Below are 19,572 nucleotides of genomic sequence, written 5' to 3' on the forward strand. Positions count from 1 at the left end.
CCTCATTAGCTTTGTTTTGGAATTCCCAAAACATGCAGAGAGCAGGTGGCTGTTTATACTCAGTTTTGTCTCCAGCCCCAAACCTTTAATTATTTGAGCGAGATCCCTTTTGCCAGTAATTTTATACATCATGTCTTGCACTGAGTAAAAACAAACGGCCTGTCATAAGCAAGACGTGGTTTTGCCTGGAAGGGAATACTACAGAAAATACTCTGTTGTGGAGAGGTCAGATTAAATTCCCTTTTGGCTTTAAAATTCTACACATCCATGACTTTCTCTAGGACTTACTTTAGAGCATCCTTTCTTCCGTGTCACTTTCAAACATTCTTCTTAAGGAGCTCGTATGTGAAGGGGCTTGACAAATGTATTCTCTTGTTTCTGCCTATGTTCTCTAATGATAATTACTAATTTTCCTCTTGTGTAACATTTAACAAAAGAAACCTAAGCCTCTTTCTGACCTCTCAGATCAGATGTGAAGATGGAACAGTAGCAGAAAGAGTTTTAGCAAGCCAGACTGAACACACTGCTGAGGAATTAAATTATAAACTTTGGCCTTAAAATCTCCAAAACAGGTTAAGACTCTGAGGTAGAGTTCAGTGGCCAGCTGGCTGAAGCTGCTCTTTTCACTTGCCCTGGAGTCATTCAACTAAGAAATACTCAGATATACAATAAATCAAAGCAGTTGAACTGACTTCTTCCTTTTTACATTTAATCCTGTTCACAGGAAAAGCAGAAATTCTTAGGGGTGAATTACTGTAAAGAAGGGCCTGAGGGAAATGACATTCGAAAGACAAATGTTGCCCAGATCCGGATGGCCTTCAGGTACGAGACACTGTGCAATGAACTTAGTTTCCTGTCTGATGCTATGAGAACAGAAGAGATTTCTACTCTGTCGAAGTAGGTACAAACTCAGAGAAACCAGAACATTTCACTCCTAAGCAGGGTAAGATGGTAATCAACACTGAATCATCTGTTTTGACGCTACCAAGATGTAACTGAACAGAACAGAGAAAACCCGAGTATCTATGGAAGGTAAACAGCATTTGCTGTTATCTTTTACTGCATTATTCTCATTGCAAAAATTTCAGTTTCTGCAAACATCAGACTTTGTAAGATTGCTGTAAATATTAACTGCAAACTCAGATCATGTCATGTTTGTCTCATACTGTCTTAATTGTGCACTGTACTGTAGCTTGGAAACGAACAGAGCCTATCTAGTGCGTCTGGGAGCGCACCTTGAGCTCCTGCAGGTGTCCTGCGGGGCTCAGAAGCCCTCATGGCGTTTAGCACCTGTATGTTTAACTCTTCATTCATTAGCAGTTTCTATGGAGTACATAATTTTGAGGCTACCCTTTCATGCTGGAAGGTGTTCAGACAGTTTTTATCTTAATGTTTCAGCGGTTATATGGGAAAACAAGAAAAAGGAAAATCTGGTAGTCTTGTTTAAGAACTAATGAATTGCTTCCTGTTGTCATGTAGGGTGTCTGTGAAGAACAGCAGATTAATACCTTTTAATCTAGTAAGTAGAAAACATGGTGTCACGATCATCACTATTGTACATTTTAATAATGAGTCTAATCATATCATGAAAACTTTGCCTTGAAAGTTGAGAACACTTTTTTTTTATTGCTTTGTAAGGAGAATACATGGATATGCCAGTTGAAATTACTTGGAAATTTATGCAGATAATTTTGGTTGCATATAAAGAGAAATTTTTTACTTGAACAAAGGAAGTGTTCTTATAAATCAGTGGTAGAACCTCCAGACCTGGGTTCTGGTCCTACTTCTGACATCTTTTTACACGTTTGTGTTTGTTTGTATTTTAGTCAGTTAGCGTTGAATGAGAAGTCTATTTATACAGAAGCTAACCCACTTGAAATATGTCACTTCAAATCATGTTATGTTAAACTTTTATTTATGATGGAGTGGCTAGTAAAATACAGCCACTGGAATATTTATAACGTTCAGTCTCTTTTCTATTTGATCATCCTTCTTAAGACATGGTTCTTACTACTCATTCCGAAAGGTTTAAAGGTAATAACATGGTAGCATCTATCTGACTGGAGTCCAGGGGCAGCAGAGGATGTTGACACCTCTAAGCCCAACGTTACACTAGCTCACTGGAAGGCCTGCAGGCCCTAAGCCTGCGGTTAGAGACCTGGGTATCTAAGATAATACAGAGGGAGCTTAGGCATCCTAGAACAGGAATTGAGAATTAATGCAGAAAAATGAAATAATGAATACTAGCCAATCAAGCCTCACTAGGCCTAGAACCCTGCCCATTTTACTACATCAGTTGTCTTGGGCCACTTGTATTTCATAGGCCAGACCCTTCTCCTGGGGCTTGGGCACCTACATCCTTCAAGAACTGATCAGGTGTCACTTTCCCTTGGAAATGCAGCCAGAAGCAGCAGCTGTGACATCAGCAGTCCCAAACAACTCGCTGCTGGCACAGATGTATACGTGCATTGAAGACACAGGCTCCCTCCTCAGGCTGGGGCGGGTCAGTACCTGCAAGGCTGGTTTTTTAATGTACCTGCTGTCCTGAATGCTGATTGCAGGGAAATGGCACCAAAGTAGGGGAAGGAGGAATTCCCTATCGCCTCCTACAGCTATGCAGCCCTCCAGGAGCCCCCTAAGAGAGGTTAAGGCTAAAGCCCCTTGGGAAGCAGCCTGGGAGTTGGGCTGTTCCGAGGGAGACCGGCAGAGGGGCAGAGCTGTGGCCGTGCCGCTGCCGTTAGCCGGAGCGAGGCCGGGAGCTGCCCTGACCGCAGACGCTCTGCACCAAAACAGGGTGCTGGGTGCTGCAGAGAGGTGCTGGGGGAACTGACCCTGGCTCCTCCGCGCCCCAGCCTAACGTCTGCAGTGTTCAGCAAGTGCCAGATACTGCATTCCTTGTGCAGCCAAAACCCCTGTGAAACCGTGCTACGCTGCGCAGCTGTAGAACATTGTCCAGAGTTCTTAGTCAGCCTGTTGGCCTCACTGTTAGAAACTTTAGCAGCTCGTGTTACCAGGCTTGGTGAGTGTAATGTTCTTAGGATGAAGTCTGAAAACAGTGGTTCAAATATTTTAGCTGCATAAAATGCAGATATCTTGTTTTCATTAGTACAGCTTACTAATAAATTGTTATCAATATAACATTATTTACCTGAGAAAAGCATCTGTGTCTAGACTGAATAGGCAACATGCTTGAAGAACTGAAACTCTGTATTTTCATCTGATAAACACAGCTTTACTTGGGATTGTTTCACCCAGAGATCGCTATTAATGCTGCTTTTGTTGTTACTTAGACTTCTTACTTAGTTTTCTTAATACTATAGCAAATTAATGTATGTTTAATACCTTTCCAGCTTTCCTTACCTCAAACACATCAGGTTCTAATATGTCTGTAGCTCTTATTAAAGAAAAAAACAAAACTGGATTTGAATATTTAGTTAATAGACAGTAATTGAGATTTTTGACAAGAGTGACAGTAACACACAAGTGGCCGTGACGACAGGTTCTGCTTTCTGTGACTTCCTTGTGTGCTGCTTTTAAGGATAAATTGAGCCAATAGTGTTATATTTAGGGAAAAAAAATGACATTATTTCAAGCTTCCACTACTCCATCTCTTTTGGTCATCTTTTAATTAGGCAGAAGCTACTGATTCTCAAGTTCAGTTCTTAAATTTCACCTTTTTTTTAAAGTTTCACTTTTCTAATGTATGGCTGCTGGAGACAACCTTACAGTCGTAGGGTCTGTGTGTAACGAAGTGTTACTGATACCTGGATTACTGTTGTACACATTTACTCACATTTAAGACAGGTCAGTTGCTCCGTGCAACAGGGTTGAGACCAAACCTGGTTACACCACAGCTTGTGTTTTACTCAGACAGGGACTAGAAGCACATCACTGCTGGTGTTTCTTCAGAAGGGGAGAACGTCCTCTTTTCGCATCATTTCATTGGTGTTAAGATTCAAACATATTCAAGACTTCTTTAAATCTGTTAGCTCAGAGCATTTTATACTTTCACCTATAATGATTAATTATGGTTATTTGATGTTTACAACAAATCTATCTGAACAATTTCTAGTGATACTCTTCTATTCTGTTATGTTACTTTAGCATTTGCTCTGCGCCCCTGGGTAATACAATTTTTTTTTTCCTCACACAAGAGTTACTTTATCTTCTCATTATCTTTGTTCTTTACTTGTGGTTAAATCTTTCTGTTCTATTTGCCTAGTTAAAACCTAAGTCTGAAAAAGGTGGTGGTGGGGAGGGGTATCTGTAAAAACTGCTTTTTCTTTCTGTGCCTGGGAACAATTACTATCTTTTGCCTCTTGTGGAAGCATTAAACATTACACAAATAAATAAATTATGAAAGAATATGGTTAGGGTTTTGTTGTCTGTGTGCGCCTCAAACTGTAGTTTCTCAAAATCTCTACCTTTAAGTTGAAGTAAAAGCCTATGCACATGAACGGTGCAGAAGACTAAACCAAAATGAAAGACTACCACAGCATAAAAATTGAAAAAACCCCAGTGCAGATGATAGAGAATAAGCACTATTTAGAAGGAGCTGACCTAAAGTTAATTCAGTGTTAAGGAAAACCAGCTGTTCTGATGTGTGCCAACAGGAGGCCTGGCATTACATCCTGAAGTGTAAGTGTCTTGCAGGGCTGACCCCCAGCCTCCTGGGGCCCCTGCTCATCCAAACTGGGCACCAGGGCTAAGAGTGCAACACCTCTGCCTCAGCCTGGAGCCTCATCTTGGTACTAAACTGAGTCAAAACACCTCCACTGGGGAGCAGGAAAGCAGTCTCACAGTTGAAACTACTTAAGCAGTACACAGAACACTTTATCTGACAAAAAGACCACAAAAAAATTAACAAATTGAAATAAATAGTTAATATCAACATGGACATTCTGCTAGAGTCAAAGTGACTTCTAAGGGAAAAGCTTAACACAAATCAGTAAGAAATGTAATAAAAGATTTTTAGATGAAGATTAAAATGTGCCTTTCTGTACACAAGAGTCCAGACTTATCTGTCACTGAAGAATGTATTTCTCTCCCGTACTTCTCAGAGCCTTAAATATCCATATTAAACAGATAGAGAACAGTGTATATATAATAGCGACACCAACGGTGCTCCTTCATTAATCATTCACCATGATTAAGGGGTACCATCTCACATAAACAATTGTTGGCAGGTCTGTTAAAGTGGCACATAGCATGGAAGCAGAGACTTGTACCAAAACCCTACCTCGTTCCACATACAATCAAATTCCAGAAGGGCAGGTTAAACTTAATTCATAAAACCACCTTGTATCTTTAGGTAAGGCTTTGAACCAAAGAGCACTCATTTATAATTACCCGTGGGATAGTATTCCTCAGTCTAGCAGTCACACTGGGCAAAGTTCCATGCAAGTTCACCAAACTGATAATTTTAATTTCAGGCCTACAAAAGCCATGCCCAGTGTTTAATATTTCAAGCCCCATAGTCGGGTTAGGGAGGGAAGCAATCCCCTGCTAACGAAGGGCAGCTCAGCTACAAAAGCAGACGGAGTTGTCAGATCCCCCCCGGACACCATTCAGTGGAAGCGGGCGAGCTCACAGCAAACACCTTACCTGCCGATCACACGCTGCCCCGGCGGGGCAAGAGCACTGTCCCACTCACAGCAACAGAAGGTGGCTTAAGCTGCTGTATGATAAATTCTGGGCCTTAGAACCAAACATCTGAAGAAATGACAATTAAAAAAAAATCATTTTGAAATTACTAATTTTTAAGACACACAAGAAAGCAGAATTCCATTCACCCATTTTAAGGAGATGAGGATAAAACCTTGTGTTACCGTCAAGAAAGGCTTAACACCAGAAAAACAAAATAATTCATTACTGTAATATTAGTCACAATATAATTACTTTCATTACAGAGCATGTGTATTTAGTGGATACAAAATGGAATAATTTTATCTGTATGCAGTGTCAAGACTTAAGGCCAGAGAGGTTAACATACAGCTCCCACTTACATGGAGCATCCTTAAGGCTCTCTGAGGAGGCCGCTGTTCCAGGATTCAGCAGGACCCAAAGCGCAGACAACCACAGCCAAGAGGCTCCTTCTAAAAATAATGCGTTTGGCACACAGCTACACAGGGCTGGAATTTAACAGTTCAGGTCAAACCTATAGCACAGAGAGCTCACTGGTTGCCTTGTATTCAGAACTGGAATGAGTATGGATTAGAAAACCTTTATAATTATATATGCCATTCTCTTTTAAGGAAAGCTAAGTTAAACATGACATTTCCCACTAAAAAAAGAAACACCTTGCATTAATATGGTGTCAGAACTTGAAACCTAGTAAATATAGACATTGGTTAACACCTCAGTTACACCTACCCCCCCTGTGTGTCTGACAACTGGAAAGTTTTCCAACTTTCATTCCCTGATCTGTTAATGAGTTCCTCTCCCGTTTCTCACCTGGTTTCAAAAGATCCAAACAGATAAACCAAATAACTAGACAGAGGAAACACCTACATTAATTATGTATTTCAGTGCTTACTGAAAACCAGGAAGAATCTGAGAAGGAATACTCCAACCCTTAGCATTCTTAAGCTTTAAAGTACTGTCAGAAACGCAATGAAATAACTTGGGGAAAAAGCAAATCACACTTCTCGGAGAAAAAAAACCAAATCCTTTCCCCAAACATGCTCTTCAATACTGTCCTCCTAAGAAGTTGTTTAATTTTTCCCATCGCTGCAAAACGTTCCAATGTATTTTTGACAAAAAAACCCCCAGAAGAATCAGTGAGTCTTTTTTTGCAGAGCTGCATTTAAGATACCTCGTTAACATCACACTGCAAAGTTGAAGAGCCATCTGACTCATCATGGTGTACTTTTAACCACACCACCTGTACAGTGGCCTTGTGTTCAAATTAAAATCCAGTTTCCAGACTTTTGTGGTATTAAAGCCAAGACATTTCTTCCAAAGTAACTTTATTGCACAATTCATACACAAAGTTTAATATGCTGGAATGTCCTTAGCTATTAATACATTCTATAAGGTTTAAATCACAACTTCACATTAAACCTGTAAGAAATCTTCACCGAACACAAGAAAGTTTAGTTCTTGTAATGCCCCCCGCCAACAGCTATTCACAGTAATTCACATGTTCAAGGTCTAGCTTCTGGACCCATTGCCCTGTCCCTGCCAATGGGATTCCTTTTCCAAAATGTTTTGCTAAATGTAGCACTTCAGCCTAGGTAGTACCAACCAGTACCAAATCACTAGTTTTTCAGTGTTAGTGTACCTATTATCCCATATAACACCCAGTACATGTATTTTACAAGGCACACATTACAGTACCTATATCACAGCAGTATGAATTACAGCAACTTAATTAAAAAAAGCTGTACAGAATACAAAGTTTACTTTTTCACTAAATAGTTTTTGCATTAGTTTATATTGTAATTGCAAGTGTCATTGTGCTGCAATTAACAACCTGTTTGCATCATTACAAAATTACATTTTAAGAAATTCATGTAAGTTCTCAGCAGAAAGGCAACTTATAAAATCTCAGTTCAGAAGCATCATTCTTGAAACACTTGAAAAATAAAGTGAACTTGAAGCTTTAATTTAGATTAAAGCTTCTTTCTGTTCCAGTGATACAAAAAGTATTAAGAAATTCAAAGGTTATTTTAAAGTTCTGAACATGGACTAATGCAAGCTGAAAAAGCAAAAAGAAACCAAACTGGTATGTGATTAGGAATATCTGCAAACATTTTAGTGGAAAACCCCTGACCATTAATAATTTTCAGCCCAAATAACAACCATATGCAACCAAACAGTCCATACATTTTCTGTATAGTATCTCATTGATACCAAAGGATTAACAAAGGGAAAAAAATCAGTTCTAAGCTATATACATTCATAATGGATTTTTCACTAGTTAAATTACAGATTTACACACTAAGCCGTACTGGCTTTTAGATGATACCCACAAGAAGGGTACGTTGCTTATCTGTCTTAATGTCTGCAATAAATCTGACAACCGTGCTACACGCCAAGCTCACATGGGTGCCATATGCTGTGCAGATTCCTCACCAAAGAGAAGTATAGTAGAGAAATTCCCAAGATCCGGTCCCCAACATAATTAAAATCTTTTGAAGGCAATTAAGAAAAACCGAAATGTGTGTACCTAGATGTGCACAGGCCTTTTAGTTCAGAACCTGTCTGTGATAAAAGGCCTTATGGCATCAGCAAGTTTTACCAAGTATGGTAATTTAAAATGCACTCTTACAGTAAGCAAGATTTATGCTGATACCCCCTCAAATGCTACACTTGAGCGTTTCTCACTCAACAGCCTCATGTTAAAAGAGTAGTATTTGTTAATATGTATTTTTTTTAAATCATTAATTAGTTCTCTACAATAGCAGTTGATTTCCATAACACTCTTTATGCAAAAGGGGATTAAGATGGGTTTCCTAATGATTTATTTTAGTCTGTCTAAAGCCAGCTCTTCAAAGATTTTACTCTGCTAGACACAGAAAGACGCTGCTGCACTCCAGTTATAATATCCCTTTTCCCAAGTTGTCACATGCTCATCTCACTGCAAGCAACGTTATTATTAAAGTAGTTCTCCCTGCTACATAAAAGCATATTGCACTTGTAGGTATAAAGCAGAGCACCCTTACTTATCTTATCAGCTTATAACTCTTAGTATACCTTATAACTCTGATTTCATCACTTCAAAAACTCCAGAGAAGCAGATAAAACCACAGGATCAGACTAAACTACACCTTAACTGCTAATTCAACTAAAGTAATTTCCTTCAGATATGCCTCATGTTTAAAAATTATTCTGGCTGTTCTTGATCAAGAAACTATAAACCGTACTTTTTTTTAGTATTGTGTATGAAACTGTTTAATGTCTCCAAGCTAGTAAGACTGTGATAAAATCTTGTTAGAAGAATAAAGGGAAGTGCTCATTTACACTTACAGAGCTGCCTACACTCTCCAAAACAGGTTTAAAATAGTTAATACTAAAACTTGTAACAGATCAGATTGAAATCAGTACCTATAAACACTAAAAGCAGCAGTAACTGGCTACTGAAGAACAGGCAGTGGGACATCTTCAAGTTTCAGGAAGTAAAATTTCAAATTAATAACCACTAGTGCTAACGCATCATCTTTATTCACATCTGTCATGAAACTAAAAAGGGAGTGCTTTTAGGGGTAAGAACTGTGAAGTCAAGCCATCAGACATGGTTCATCACCTCTAGCAGTACAGTTAGCAGTTGTAGTTGTGCTGTTATAAATTGCTTCATCTAGTAGTTGAACTGTTAATTAATATCAAAAGTTGCTGTTAAAATAAACTTTGTTAATGATCAAAGAGTTTACTGAAAATACAGATTAATAATTAAGACTGCACAGACATACACTGGCTCATACAACCTGTGTTTTAAAAAAGCAGCGTAGATTGACAGCAGCCGAGAAGTAAAAGACTGGAAGAATGGCAACGAGAGGTAAAAACAGACGTCTGTGAAAAGGAAAGCTTCGAGTGCTTCTCTGTTATCAGCTTGTTGGCCAGTATCAGGGTCTGTGAGGCTGGCCCACCTCATCTACCATGTTAAGTATGTAAGTGGCGATATCATCTTCTGTGGGTGCATCTGAGACCACCCAAGAGTCACCTGCCCCACTCACTTGCCGACGGCAGACAGGACAGCTTCTGTGACGGTCACTCCTGTCAGGAAGCCAGAGAAATTAGTATTTTTCATTGATGGTCAATTCCTGGGCAAAAAAAGCCAAAAGAGCTCCCAAACAAACAAAGAAAAAAAAACCCCAAACAGAACAACCCAGTGAGAACTTCCAAGAATGATCAAGTTAACTGGATTAGGCCACCTACATATTTTTTTAAAAGCTTCTTGTGAAGAAGATTGGCCAGCAGTTCTGAATGTGGCTCCATTCGCTGAGTGGTAAGTTTGGAGTCATGTTCCTCATTACCAAGTTTGCTTAGGTTAACTAGAATGCATCTAGCTACCTGACCAGAATTGGAAATGGAAATCTACAGTCTCAATTAATTCTTCCTATCTTTAGATATTCAGCAGAGGTACTTCAGAACCCAGGCCCTGTAAGCTTCCCAGATAAAGAGAAAAAGAAACCCTCTTCCTGGGTCATTCAGGCCACCGAAGTTTAGAACTGGTCCCGTCCCCCTCCACTGACTAACTCGGGGGTCCCAACAATGACACTTCTGAGCCGGGACGCTCTGTCCTGTGCTTAGCTTAGTAAGGGATGAACCATAAAACTGAGTATCAGAAACAAGAACGGTGTAACTGGAGCTTAGTTAAGAGTTCAGCTGATTCAATAGCCAAAGTAGAATATAATCTGCTCCCCACCACAGTCACTACACTAAGTCCTGTATTGCTGAAAGATGTTACAATATTTTCCCAGAAAAGACAGGACTAGTTACACTCCGAGATCCAGCAATTTTTACTACATTTTTCCTTGTGTACCAACTGGTGTATCAGACAGATGCAGAAGCTGAAAAGCTGTTCAGTTTACTACCAAGCTGAACATATACTGTAAGATACATGTTATACATAAATTTGAAGGTGTTGCTATAGAGAAAAAATCTTTTCCTCGAAAAGTCTGATCTATTTAAATGAGTAAACTGTATACTATTTATTTCAAGTGAAATCATAATACATGAAAAAAAATCTGATAGTTATTTCCCAAATAAGTGATAAGATGGTCCAAGTTGCCTTCATATTTGCAGTCTTACATGAACTTCCAAATACCTTCAGCCATTAAATTATATGGGAACTAAGGAATCTGTCAGACCAAACCAAAACATGTCAGATAACCAGTACATACTATAAAATAATGAAGATCCTTTAATATGTATTACCATTTATCAATGCATTTCTGGCAGAAACTGTGAGCACACGGCAAGATTAAATCAGCACGGCCATCCATGCAGATGCAACATTCCTCTTCATCTGTCAACTGCTTAACCCTGCACAAAAGAAGACAGTATTTTCTCCCAGATAACCAGTAAGTTTTATACTTGTGCCCTAGTAGTGACTACACTAGTTACTACATTTTTCCTAAGAATTAGTGATGGACATAAAGCAACACCTGTGCTTATCTGCGAGGAACAGGTAATTTTGTGACCGGACTAGACACATCATCCCGGCCTGTGTCAGCAGGCACAGCCTCCAGCTACCAACAAACTGCAGTAAATAAACTAAACTAAGTTAGAATATCCATTTACTTGTTTGTGTCATGTGGTACTTTTGGTGTTGCAAAGGGTTATGCAAATCCTTTTTCATGCTGACAAGGAAGTGCGAGAAGCTGTAGCTGTTCCATACCACAGGACTGGGCAGAACAGAAACGCTGCTGACATTAAAGGCAAGAGGAGAATCCGCCTGCCTTCCCCACAGTGGCAGGCTGAGCTATTTCATAACAAACTTTGTCAAATTCCTGTGTACTGGCTCATATCCTACATAAAAACATGCATGCTGAGAGGATCACTACTAGAATGCGTGTTCACTTTCACATGCCATCAAAATGCCAAGAGCTAAACTGCCCATCCGATTGAAAAGGCTGGTTTGAGCTTGCAATACATTCCTCATGATTCCTCCCCCACATCAGGACTCTCTCAGTTGACTGTTACCACAGCTTTTCCAGATAAGCGTCCAGGTGTTCATCTGTGTGTGTAAGTTTAAAAACTAGATCACTCCTCAGGACAGACATTTTCATTTTCTCTGTCTTCGTTCTTTTTTCCCAAATAATAGATATCCGTATCTAAAGTTCCTAACGGTAGTAACTCAAATACCTGCATTATCAATACTTCTCAAGCGTGAAAAGATGCAGAGAATCCTCAGCTTTCACTGACCTAACTAGACATGTCAAGTTCCCTAATTTATAGTCATGGCTCACTTCCAAGACAGCTAAGTATATGTTCTGAAATTTTTTGGTTTTCCAAAAATCCTGATTTGGGGATCCCCTGTGTGACTTGGGGCACAGAGGTGGCATTCCAGAAGGAATGGCATTTCAGGAGAGACAGCCCACCCCAACGGCTACTCACCAGACTGCTTTTGCTGAGGTATCTTGGGAGCTTCTCAAACACAGACTAACTTTTTAACTGTACAGATTAGCCAGCTAATGGACAGCAATTAACAAAACAAACCCAACTTTTGTCTTACTCTTCAGTAGGTTTCCTTTTCAATTAGCTTTCTGAGAAGTTAGAAGGCTAGGAGATTTTTTTTTTTTGCAGAATTACAGATGGTGATTCGCAAACTGTGAGGACAAGTTTCCAAAAAACCTGGCTTTTGATTACCTCACTATGTGCTTTGGACTTGCCCCCTTTTCATTTTCCTCTCCCATGGAACTCCAACCTTTGAAAACACTTCCATTTTTGAGATTTGCTCACAAAAGCAATTATACTTAAAAAGGATGCCCTACTTATAAAGTTTCTGGAACCTAAGATTTAGCCATTGGACTAAGTTCCTGAAGAAATGGTAAAATGGAAGAGTAACAAACTAAGGAAATTACTGTCTCTTCATTATCAGAAAGCACAAACAACTTATGGATATTTTGGAATGCGCTGAACAGGAAGTGGATGAGTTAGAGAAATGGGGTATTATTCCAGTGGAAGAAGTTAAGATAAGAAGAAGAATGAAACAGATAATGTTTGCTATTTTTGGACAGTGACAGCTAGCTCTTGCAGAGCTGAAAAATGTCTAAAGGTTAGAAGAATTTAGGCAAATGGGAGGATATAACAGAAGAACAGAAGTTTTCCTTGGTGTAAAATACTTGAAAGGTGCTTCAGCCTGTGTTTTCCTTAATGACTTGAAAACATTGGATAAGATACAAGATCACTAAATTTCAGCATCTTAGAATACTCTTTTGTTGTTATTTGTCACCACTACTACCTCAAGCAATGAACTTTACAAACACAAAGGATCCTCATCATCCCCATCTCAAAGTCTGAAAATTGAAAAAGAAACTCTCCTAGGAAACCTTACATCGACTCACTGACTTTAGCAATAGATGAAGCTGCTTTGCAGAAGCCCCTGCGTTTGTTCGGTTTGGTTGGAGGTAAAAGGCCATTTCCAGATATACGTGTGTTCTAGTATAACCATGTATCTTTGACAAAGAGCAGGAAAATACACTTTCCCAAACATGCCTTGGTACCAAATTCTAGCATTTCAAAAACTCAGTACAGCCAGCAATTTGAGATTATTTGTTCCCCCCCCCCCCCCCCCCCAACAGGAAATTAAATGAAAAAAACACATTCTGCAATCTACTGACCTAGAAAAAACAGTGGGCTCTTATCTGTAAAATGACCACACAGCCAACCCCCTTCTCTTTCTCACAGCTGGAGAGACTGAAGTTAACTGAAGACAGTTAACTACCTCAGCAACTTGTTTTGTTAAAATACCTGCCTACCAGCTCTTCGCTGGCTGATACAGAGAACAATACCACGTCTTCTTATAAAACCTATCTCTGCCTCACTAAAACTGAGTTGGAACTCCAAACTAATTCAGAGAGTTAAAAGTAAGGAATTATTGGTCACAACATTTCCACACAGGGAAAGGGTGACAAGCTTCTTGCTGTTAGATTCAGTTTGAACTGAAGTTATTGCAGGTGTTGACCTCAGTCTTTTGTTTTTCCTCTAGTTAACAAAGCAGGATGTCAACATGTGCGAGACAGTTCACATTTTTCCAGTCTTACAAGTTAAATTATTACTAAAATTGATGAGCTTCTAGTGGCAACAGATGGGAACTTTCACATGCCAAAATGTAAAAGAGGAAGAGAAAGTTTAAGTGGAACAATAACAAAATCTGTTTAAACAAACACTGTCAAAACCCCTAGATTTGTAGCTGCAGCTGATTCCATTTCCTCCCGTTTCCTTATTCAGGAGATTCAACATATACCTCTATATAGATTATATTAGAACTAATTATGATTTTATATTAGAACTGATCACTGAAACAACTGCTCTGTAGCTAAGGTATGGTAGCACCAAAAGAATTAGAGCTCTTCATGTCTGTGATGATACAAAGTCTGCATTGCCAAGAGCATGCAGTTTTGATCATCACGTGTTTGTAATTCAGGTTTTACACCAACTTCCAAAGTACTTGTGTTGGAACTGTGGTCAGAAGCTAGAATGTATCAAAGTACCTTCCCATCCACAAGCTGGCCTGACAGGATGACACAGTTGTCAAATTCTCAGCACCTTCTCCAGAAGTACCACTCTGTGCAAGAACTCCTGCTGCTTGACCGGTGATGTCTTTATAAAGTTGAATGAACTGATACAAGTTCAAGATTCTGGAAGTTTCCACGATGCCACTTGTTTTATTTATCTTAAGATATAAGAATTGTTTACCATTACAAATCAGATTTTTATTTGACATTGCTCAAAATTCTTTTACTGCACTGCGATTCTCATGGCAGTGTGGCATTCAGCCACCTTCCCAAGTGTCCATCACTACGTCAGCAAATTGCAGCCTCCTTCAGTAGGAGTTAGGACCTGCAAACACAGCTGTTTCATCACGACGAATACATTTTTAGGGCAAGACAATTACCATCACTACTCAAATGAATTAAGTTGTGAGTAGGGTCCTAATGCCTAAAAAATGGGCTAAACTTAGAACAAAGAACAGAAAAAATAGTCATTTCATACTTGAACCTAAAGCAGCCTACAATGATGGCTGCCTTAATGAAAACTTAGAGCAAACAGAAAATTACAAACTGTGAGTTTCAAACAAAGTCTGACAGTTGGCTTGGGTGAAGCTGCCTGTTAAAGTTGCTCAGAGGATTCAGGACTGTTTAAGGCTGTTACTTGAGAGGATACAGAGAGGAAAAACCTCCTGATAAGGAAGAGAAAACTTACTAAGTTCTGTCACGGTCTTCAAACTGAGTTAAACATTTAACTTTTACATTGGTTTTCTAAGGAGACAGGATACATATGGTTATACCAGCTCAACTAATACTGCTTGGAATTGCGGACTAACTTCGACTACTACCAATCTATATAGTTCTGCTTGTTGTACTATTTGATTACCATGACTTGACCTCACAAATCATCTGAATTCATAACTAATGGGCTGTAAGCACTCCACTGGAAGAGATCATTCCTTTAAACTTAATTATGAAAATGTTTTTGTTAACCTGCTTTTTGCAGAAACTTAGAATTTAGATGTCATTTATCTCATATAGTATCCATGAATACATCATCTGTATCAAAATATATACTTAAAGTATTTGTAGTGTTGGATTTTACCCGTGACAATCCTCAAATATCTGTACACAAAACCCCATCAAATCAAAAATTTCAACAGTCTTACTTTAGTACATATTATCCGAACGACCACCTTCCAGAAAGCAGAAGAATCAGAACCAGGCTGCACTTCAAATAACAAATGTTTGTCTTGTCCAGAAGCCAGTTTTGCAGTACTGAAAAAAAGAAACACAGTTTTACACCACGTGCTAGACATGCAAAGATCAGCAACCTCAGCCACTGTGGTATTATTTATTGTTCACCTATGTACTCTTCATTCTTAAAGAGATTTTATCAATACTGCCTAGAGACATGAAATGAAAGAATAAGGACCTTCTTAGTATGTCATTAAGTATAAAATACAGCCTCCATTTCACTTTAAATTGCAAGTAAATTTCAGAAAATGATGTGCAAGTCTTTTGATCCAGTATCAGCAAGAAAGTGTCCTTTATAGGCAATTTATATATACTTCCACTGTTTGTTGCAGTAATCATACAGTCTTGTGGCCCAATCTAAAGAGGCTACTTCCTTACCACATACGTAAGAGAAGCACACAAGTACCAACACATGCTGCTGAGGTGTGTTTTTGCTGATATATATTAATAATGAAGCAGTCAGGGGAAAGCTTCGGGTGACCCTGAGATTTTTGTATATTGTTTTTAATGGAACACAGACACAAAGGTCTCTTCTGTAAGAATCGAAACAATGTTACATTCAGGCTGAACTGTAAAAAAATTTTTAAAAGCCTTGAATAACAATGATATTTTGGAGTTAAATATACTGCGTTATGCTCAGATTCTCAGGCAAAACGTAAAGTGATGTTCTTCAAAATCTATTTCCGTGTCTACCCAAAGACAGTTACCTGTTCTTGATGGTCACTCTACAGGACAATTTCTAAACTGAATACAAATTAACATTAAACACCAAAGGCTACCGAAAGCTCCTTTTCAGCGTGTACGTTTCCACTTCGTGTCATTTTATACCACAAATACCGGGTAAAAATGACAATTCTGCTTTATTGTTCATTTCTTTTTACCATCAATGTATCAGTCAAACAAAAGGCAGGTTACAAAAAATCGTAATTATTTATGCAGCCTTTCGTTTGGGATTATCTTGGTCCCTGGTGTCAGACAGTAAGGCCCCTCTCTAATGAGGGGCAGCACTGCCCGCCCACAGAGCGGGAGAGCCGGTCCCAGACAGCGTGTGGAGGGGCTGCGCTGTCTCTGCAGGGCTCCCAGCGCTACTTCCTCCCAAAAGCGATGGGGAGAGGCAGCAGCACCGCATCTCCAGGTGGCTGCTGGAGGCGACAACAGCGAGGGAGACACTTGAGGCTAACAAAGAGATACTGCTAAAAGTCTACCTCTTGTGAACTTCTAAGAGAGAAGCAACACTCGCTGGAAGAAGAGTATTAGAGAAAAGCAAATTTAAGGAGGAGAACTGGCTTTGGTTTTGCAGTGTAATTACAACCATTGTAGCAACTTTAAGAACTGAAGGAAACATTTCAAAACTGGATGGTCAGTTCTGGCTTGGCCAGCACAGGAGACTACATTGCATACAAGGTCTCTGCAAAACATGAAAAAAAGAACAAAACAAAGTAAGGCTTACACATCGTTAAGTTCAGCTACTCTTCCCAGAAACTCTTCATACGTTAGGAAACCACTTTCTTGAACCAAAGAGGCATGCTTTGCTACTTTTTCTGGCAACTTGTTAATTACAGTTTGTGTGTGGTTTGAAATCTGTTGACCCATAGTGAAGCTCTTCACCTCAGTTCCGTAGAAAGAAGTTCTCATTCACTTGTAGAGTCTCTGACAAAAATATTTTAGAGTTACATTTGTGTGTTTTATGAATGCCTACTCCCTCATTTTCTTTTAGTGGAAGAGTTTAGCTACCCATTAACCAGTCTAATTATTCTACACTAACTCAACTTGAACAGTCAAATCAGAAAGAAAGCAGAACACTTCGAAGAGACTGGAATATGGCACTAACAAGTTAAGAAAAATGTATTATTCTGTTTACAGCAATATTTATATTAAGTAATTTTTTCATGCGGGATTTTTCGCCTCCTCCTCCACACACACATAAATATGTCCAATGGGAAGGAAAATCTTAAGTCAACAATGGTAATTTAGACAATCTTTGTTCTTCCTAAATATTTGTGCACACAGAAGTCAGAAGGTCTACAAATAGCATATCACCGTGTATACACAGACACGGCATCAGGCATCAGCTTTCTTACATCAGAGTGACACTGGCAGATCAAAGGAACTCTTACAGCACCCTTAAACTGGTAAGCCAAGGAATCCGTGGATCAGTATAAGCCTGTCTAGAAATCTCCCTATCTGCACAAAAGGCTCAACTGTAGGATGTATTACAGAACTGACTTGCTCAAACCTCTCTAAGGATCTACCCTATGCCTTCTGATTCTGAGTCTTTATTAACTTCCTCCCCTTGATCCCTCTCACTTGACATTCCCCCAGAATTTCTCTTTGATCTTTTGTCTTGAAATACCAGAGGCATGCAAATTATTTTTGTCACTTGCAATGCAAACCAGTAGTTTCACACCCTTGTAAGACTTCTAAAGACAGAGGTCTGCAACAGCAAGCTAATTGCGGAATATCAACCTTCAGTATGGAGCAGTCTGATACCAGGTGCATGACAAACACCTTGTGAGAGACATCACAGAAAACCAGAACTTCATCCTGCACGTACAGACAGCTGCACTTGGGCGTGAAACTCTCCAGAAACATGGCTTACGGCTGCCAAAATCTTGCCACGGTGTAAGAAAAACACAGCACACAAAGTGAGTTTGTATCAGAGCATTCTATGAGTTATTCTGGTATTTCACACAAGAGAATGTATTTCCAACTTAGTGTTCGCATCCTGACCAGTTTCTATTCCCCGGCAGATGCGTTCCCGCTCAAGGCACCCCTCTCCCTCCAGGTCGCCCCCAGCCACCTCCTCTTCGCTACCCAGCCCTGGCGGCTGCCGGGCGGGCCCCCGGCGGGCACCCCGAGCCGCAGCCTCTCCGCGGCGCAACCCTCTGCCCGCACTACGGCCCGGCCCGCATCTTCCCGTTTCGGTGTCCCGCGGACCGCAGCACCGAGGCAGCGAGGCGCCGCGGCGGCGGGCTGCCCGCCCCGAAGTTCGGACCACCGCCCCAAGGTGCCGGCACAAGCGCTTCCTTTCCCGGTCAGACGCACGGGCCCGCCCGCGGCCCGGCGGCCGCCCCCCGCGCCTCCCCCGAGAGGAGCCGCCCGCCGCCGCCAACGGCGGGGCTCGGGCCAGGCCGCGCGCACCGGCCCGGCGGCCTCAGGCGCGGCGCGGCCCAGCTCCCCCCGCCGTGCCCCCCCCCCGGTAACGGCCGCGAGCCCGGCCCAGGGCGCCCGCCCCCGACGGCCCCCCCGGGCGCCGTGACCGCGGGCGGCGCCCCAGCCCCCCCGGGGCCGCCTCACCGCTGCGGCCCCGCATCCTGCTGCCGCCGCCCGACGGGCCCCGCGGCCAGGCCGCTCCCCGCGCCCCGGCGCTCGGCGCTCGGCTCCCGGCGCAGGCGCGGCGGCTGCCGGCGCGGGCCGGTGACGCAGGCGCGCGGGCCGCCGTTGCCGGGCCCCGCGGAGGGCCGGGGCGCTGCCCGCCTTCCTCGCCGCCCGCCAGGCAGCGCGGCCCGGCTGCCTCGACAGGGGAGAATCCTCTGCGTGCTGGAGCCCCCCGGGCGGGGCCGCGGCTCCGCAGGGAAACGCCGCCCGGCCCAGCACCGCGCTCCCCCGCCCGAACGGCCGCGCTGGCGCCGCACAGACCCGCCCGGCGGGAGGGTGCGGGACCGGGAGCGGTGGGGCAGAGGTCATTGCTCTTTTCACGAAAAACTCCAACACCCATGAATGAGCACAAGCCATTTAGGAACACAAGTCCCAGCACATCCTCTGGGTCATCCACATCCTGATGCTTCAAGGTTCAGTTTTGGGGGTTTTTAACTTGAAGAGGAGGAGTAGTGCTTCCCCTTCCTGCCCACTGCTGGTCACACAGACACACGTGTTTCCCACGCTCAGGCACCCCTGTAATCCAGGCAGGGAGGGGCTGGACCGGGAACTCGCTGCATTTCCTGCAGGCCAACCGCCCCCCTGGCCTAAGGTCAGCAAACATCTGCGGCCGCAGTGTGGGAATCTGAGCACTGTTACCGTCAAAGGACCAATGCAAACTCATCTCCTCCCAGGTGGAGTTAATGATTTGTCCAAGACACTTGAGCATAATGCCATTTCTGAGACATCAAGGAGACATTCATAGCTGTTGAGAATGTCCCAGAGGAAAAAGCACAACACT

At 41.7% G+C, this 19,572-nt stretch overlaps 2 protein-coding genes across 7 annotated transcripts in view; one reads left to right on the top strand and one right to left on the bottom strand.

Annotated features, from left to right (window-relative positions):
- AMPD3 (adenosine monophosphate deaminase 3) overlaps positions 1 to 4,361 on the top strand; it is a 35,548-nt gene extending 31,187 nt beyond the window's left edge. For all 5 annotated transcript variants that reach the window (XM_074918129.1, XM_074918128.1, XM_074918131.1 and 2 more), the window contains exon 15: positions 725 to 4,361. In XM_074918129.1, the coding sequence (XP_074774230.1) occupies positions 725 to 901 (177 nt within the window). In that variant the 3' untranslated portion in view covers positions 902 to 4,361. The remainder of the gene's footprint in view (positions 1 to 724) is intronic.
- A 2,590-nt stretch (positions 4,362 to 6,951) lies between these two features.
- Positions 6,952 to 18,821, bottom strand: RNF141 (ring finger protein 141). 2 transcript variants are annotated; one of them, XM_074917879.1, is made up of 6 exons: positions 18,711 to 18,821; positions 16,864 to 17,063; positions 15,326 to 15,434; positions 14,160 to 14,341; positions 10,879 to 10,986; positions 6,952 to 9,714 (listed from the first exon to the last, which is right to left on the bottom strand). In XM_074917879.1, exons 2-6 carry the CDS (start codon positions 17,046 to 17,048, stop codon positions 9,564 to 9,566), a joined length of 735 nt encoding a protein of 244 aa, XP_074773980.1. In that variant the 5' UTR covers positions 17,049 to 17,063; positions 18,711 to 18,821; the 3' UTR covers positions 6,952 to 9,563. The 2 variants fall into 2 exon arrangements, with proteins under 2 accessions (XP_074773980.1, XP_074773981.1); XM_074917880.1 differs by lacking the exon at positions 18,711 to 18,821 and having other exon boundaries at positions 16,864 to 18,457.
- Positions 18,822 to 19,572: the final 751 nt, after the last annotated feature.

Source organism: Athene noctua, chromosome 14, assembly GCF_965140245.1.
Source record: "Athene noctua chromosome 14, bAthNoc1.hap1.1, whole genome shotgun sequence".
NCBI lineage: Eukaryota > Metazoa > Chordata > Aves > Strigiformes > Strigidae > Athene > Athene noctua.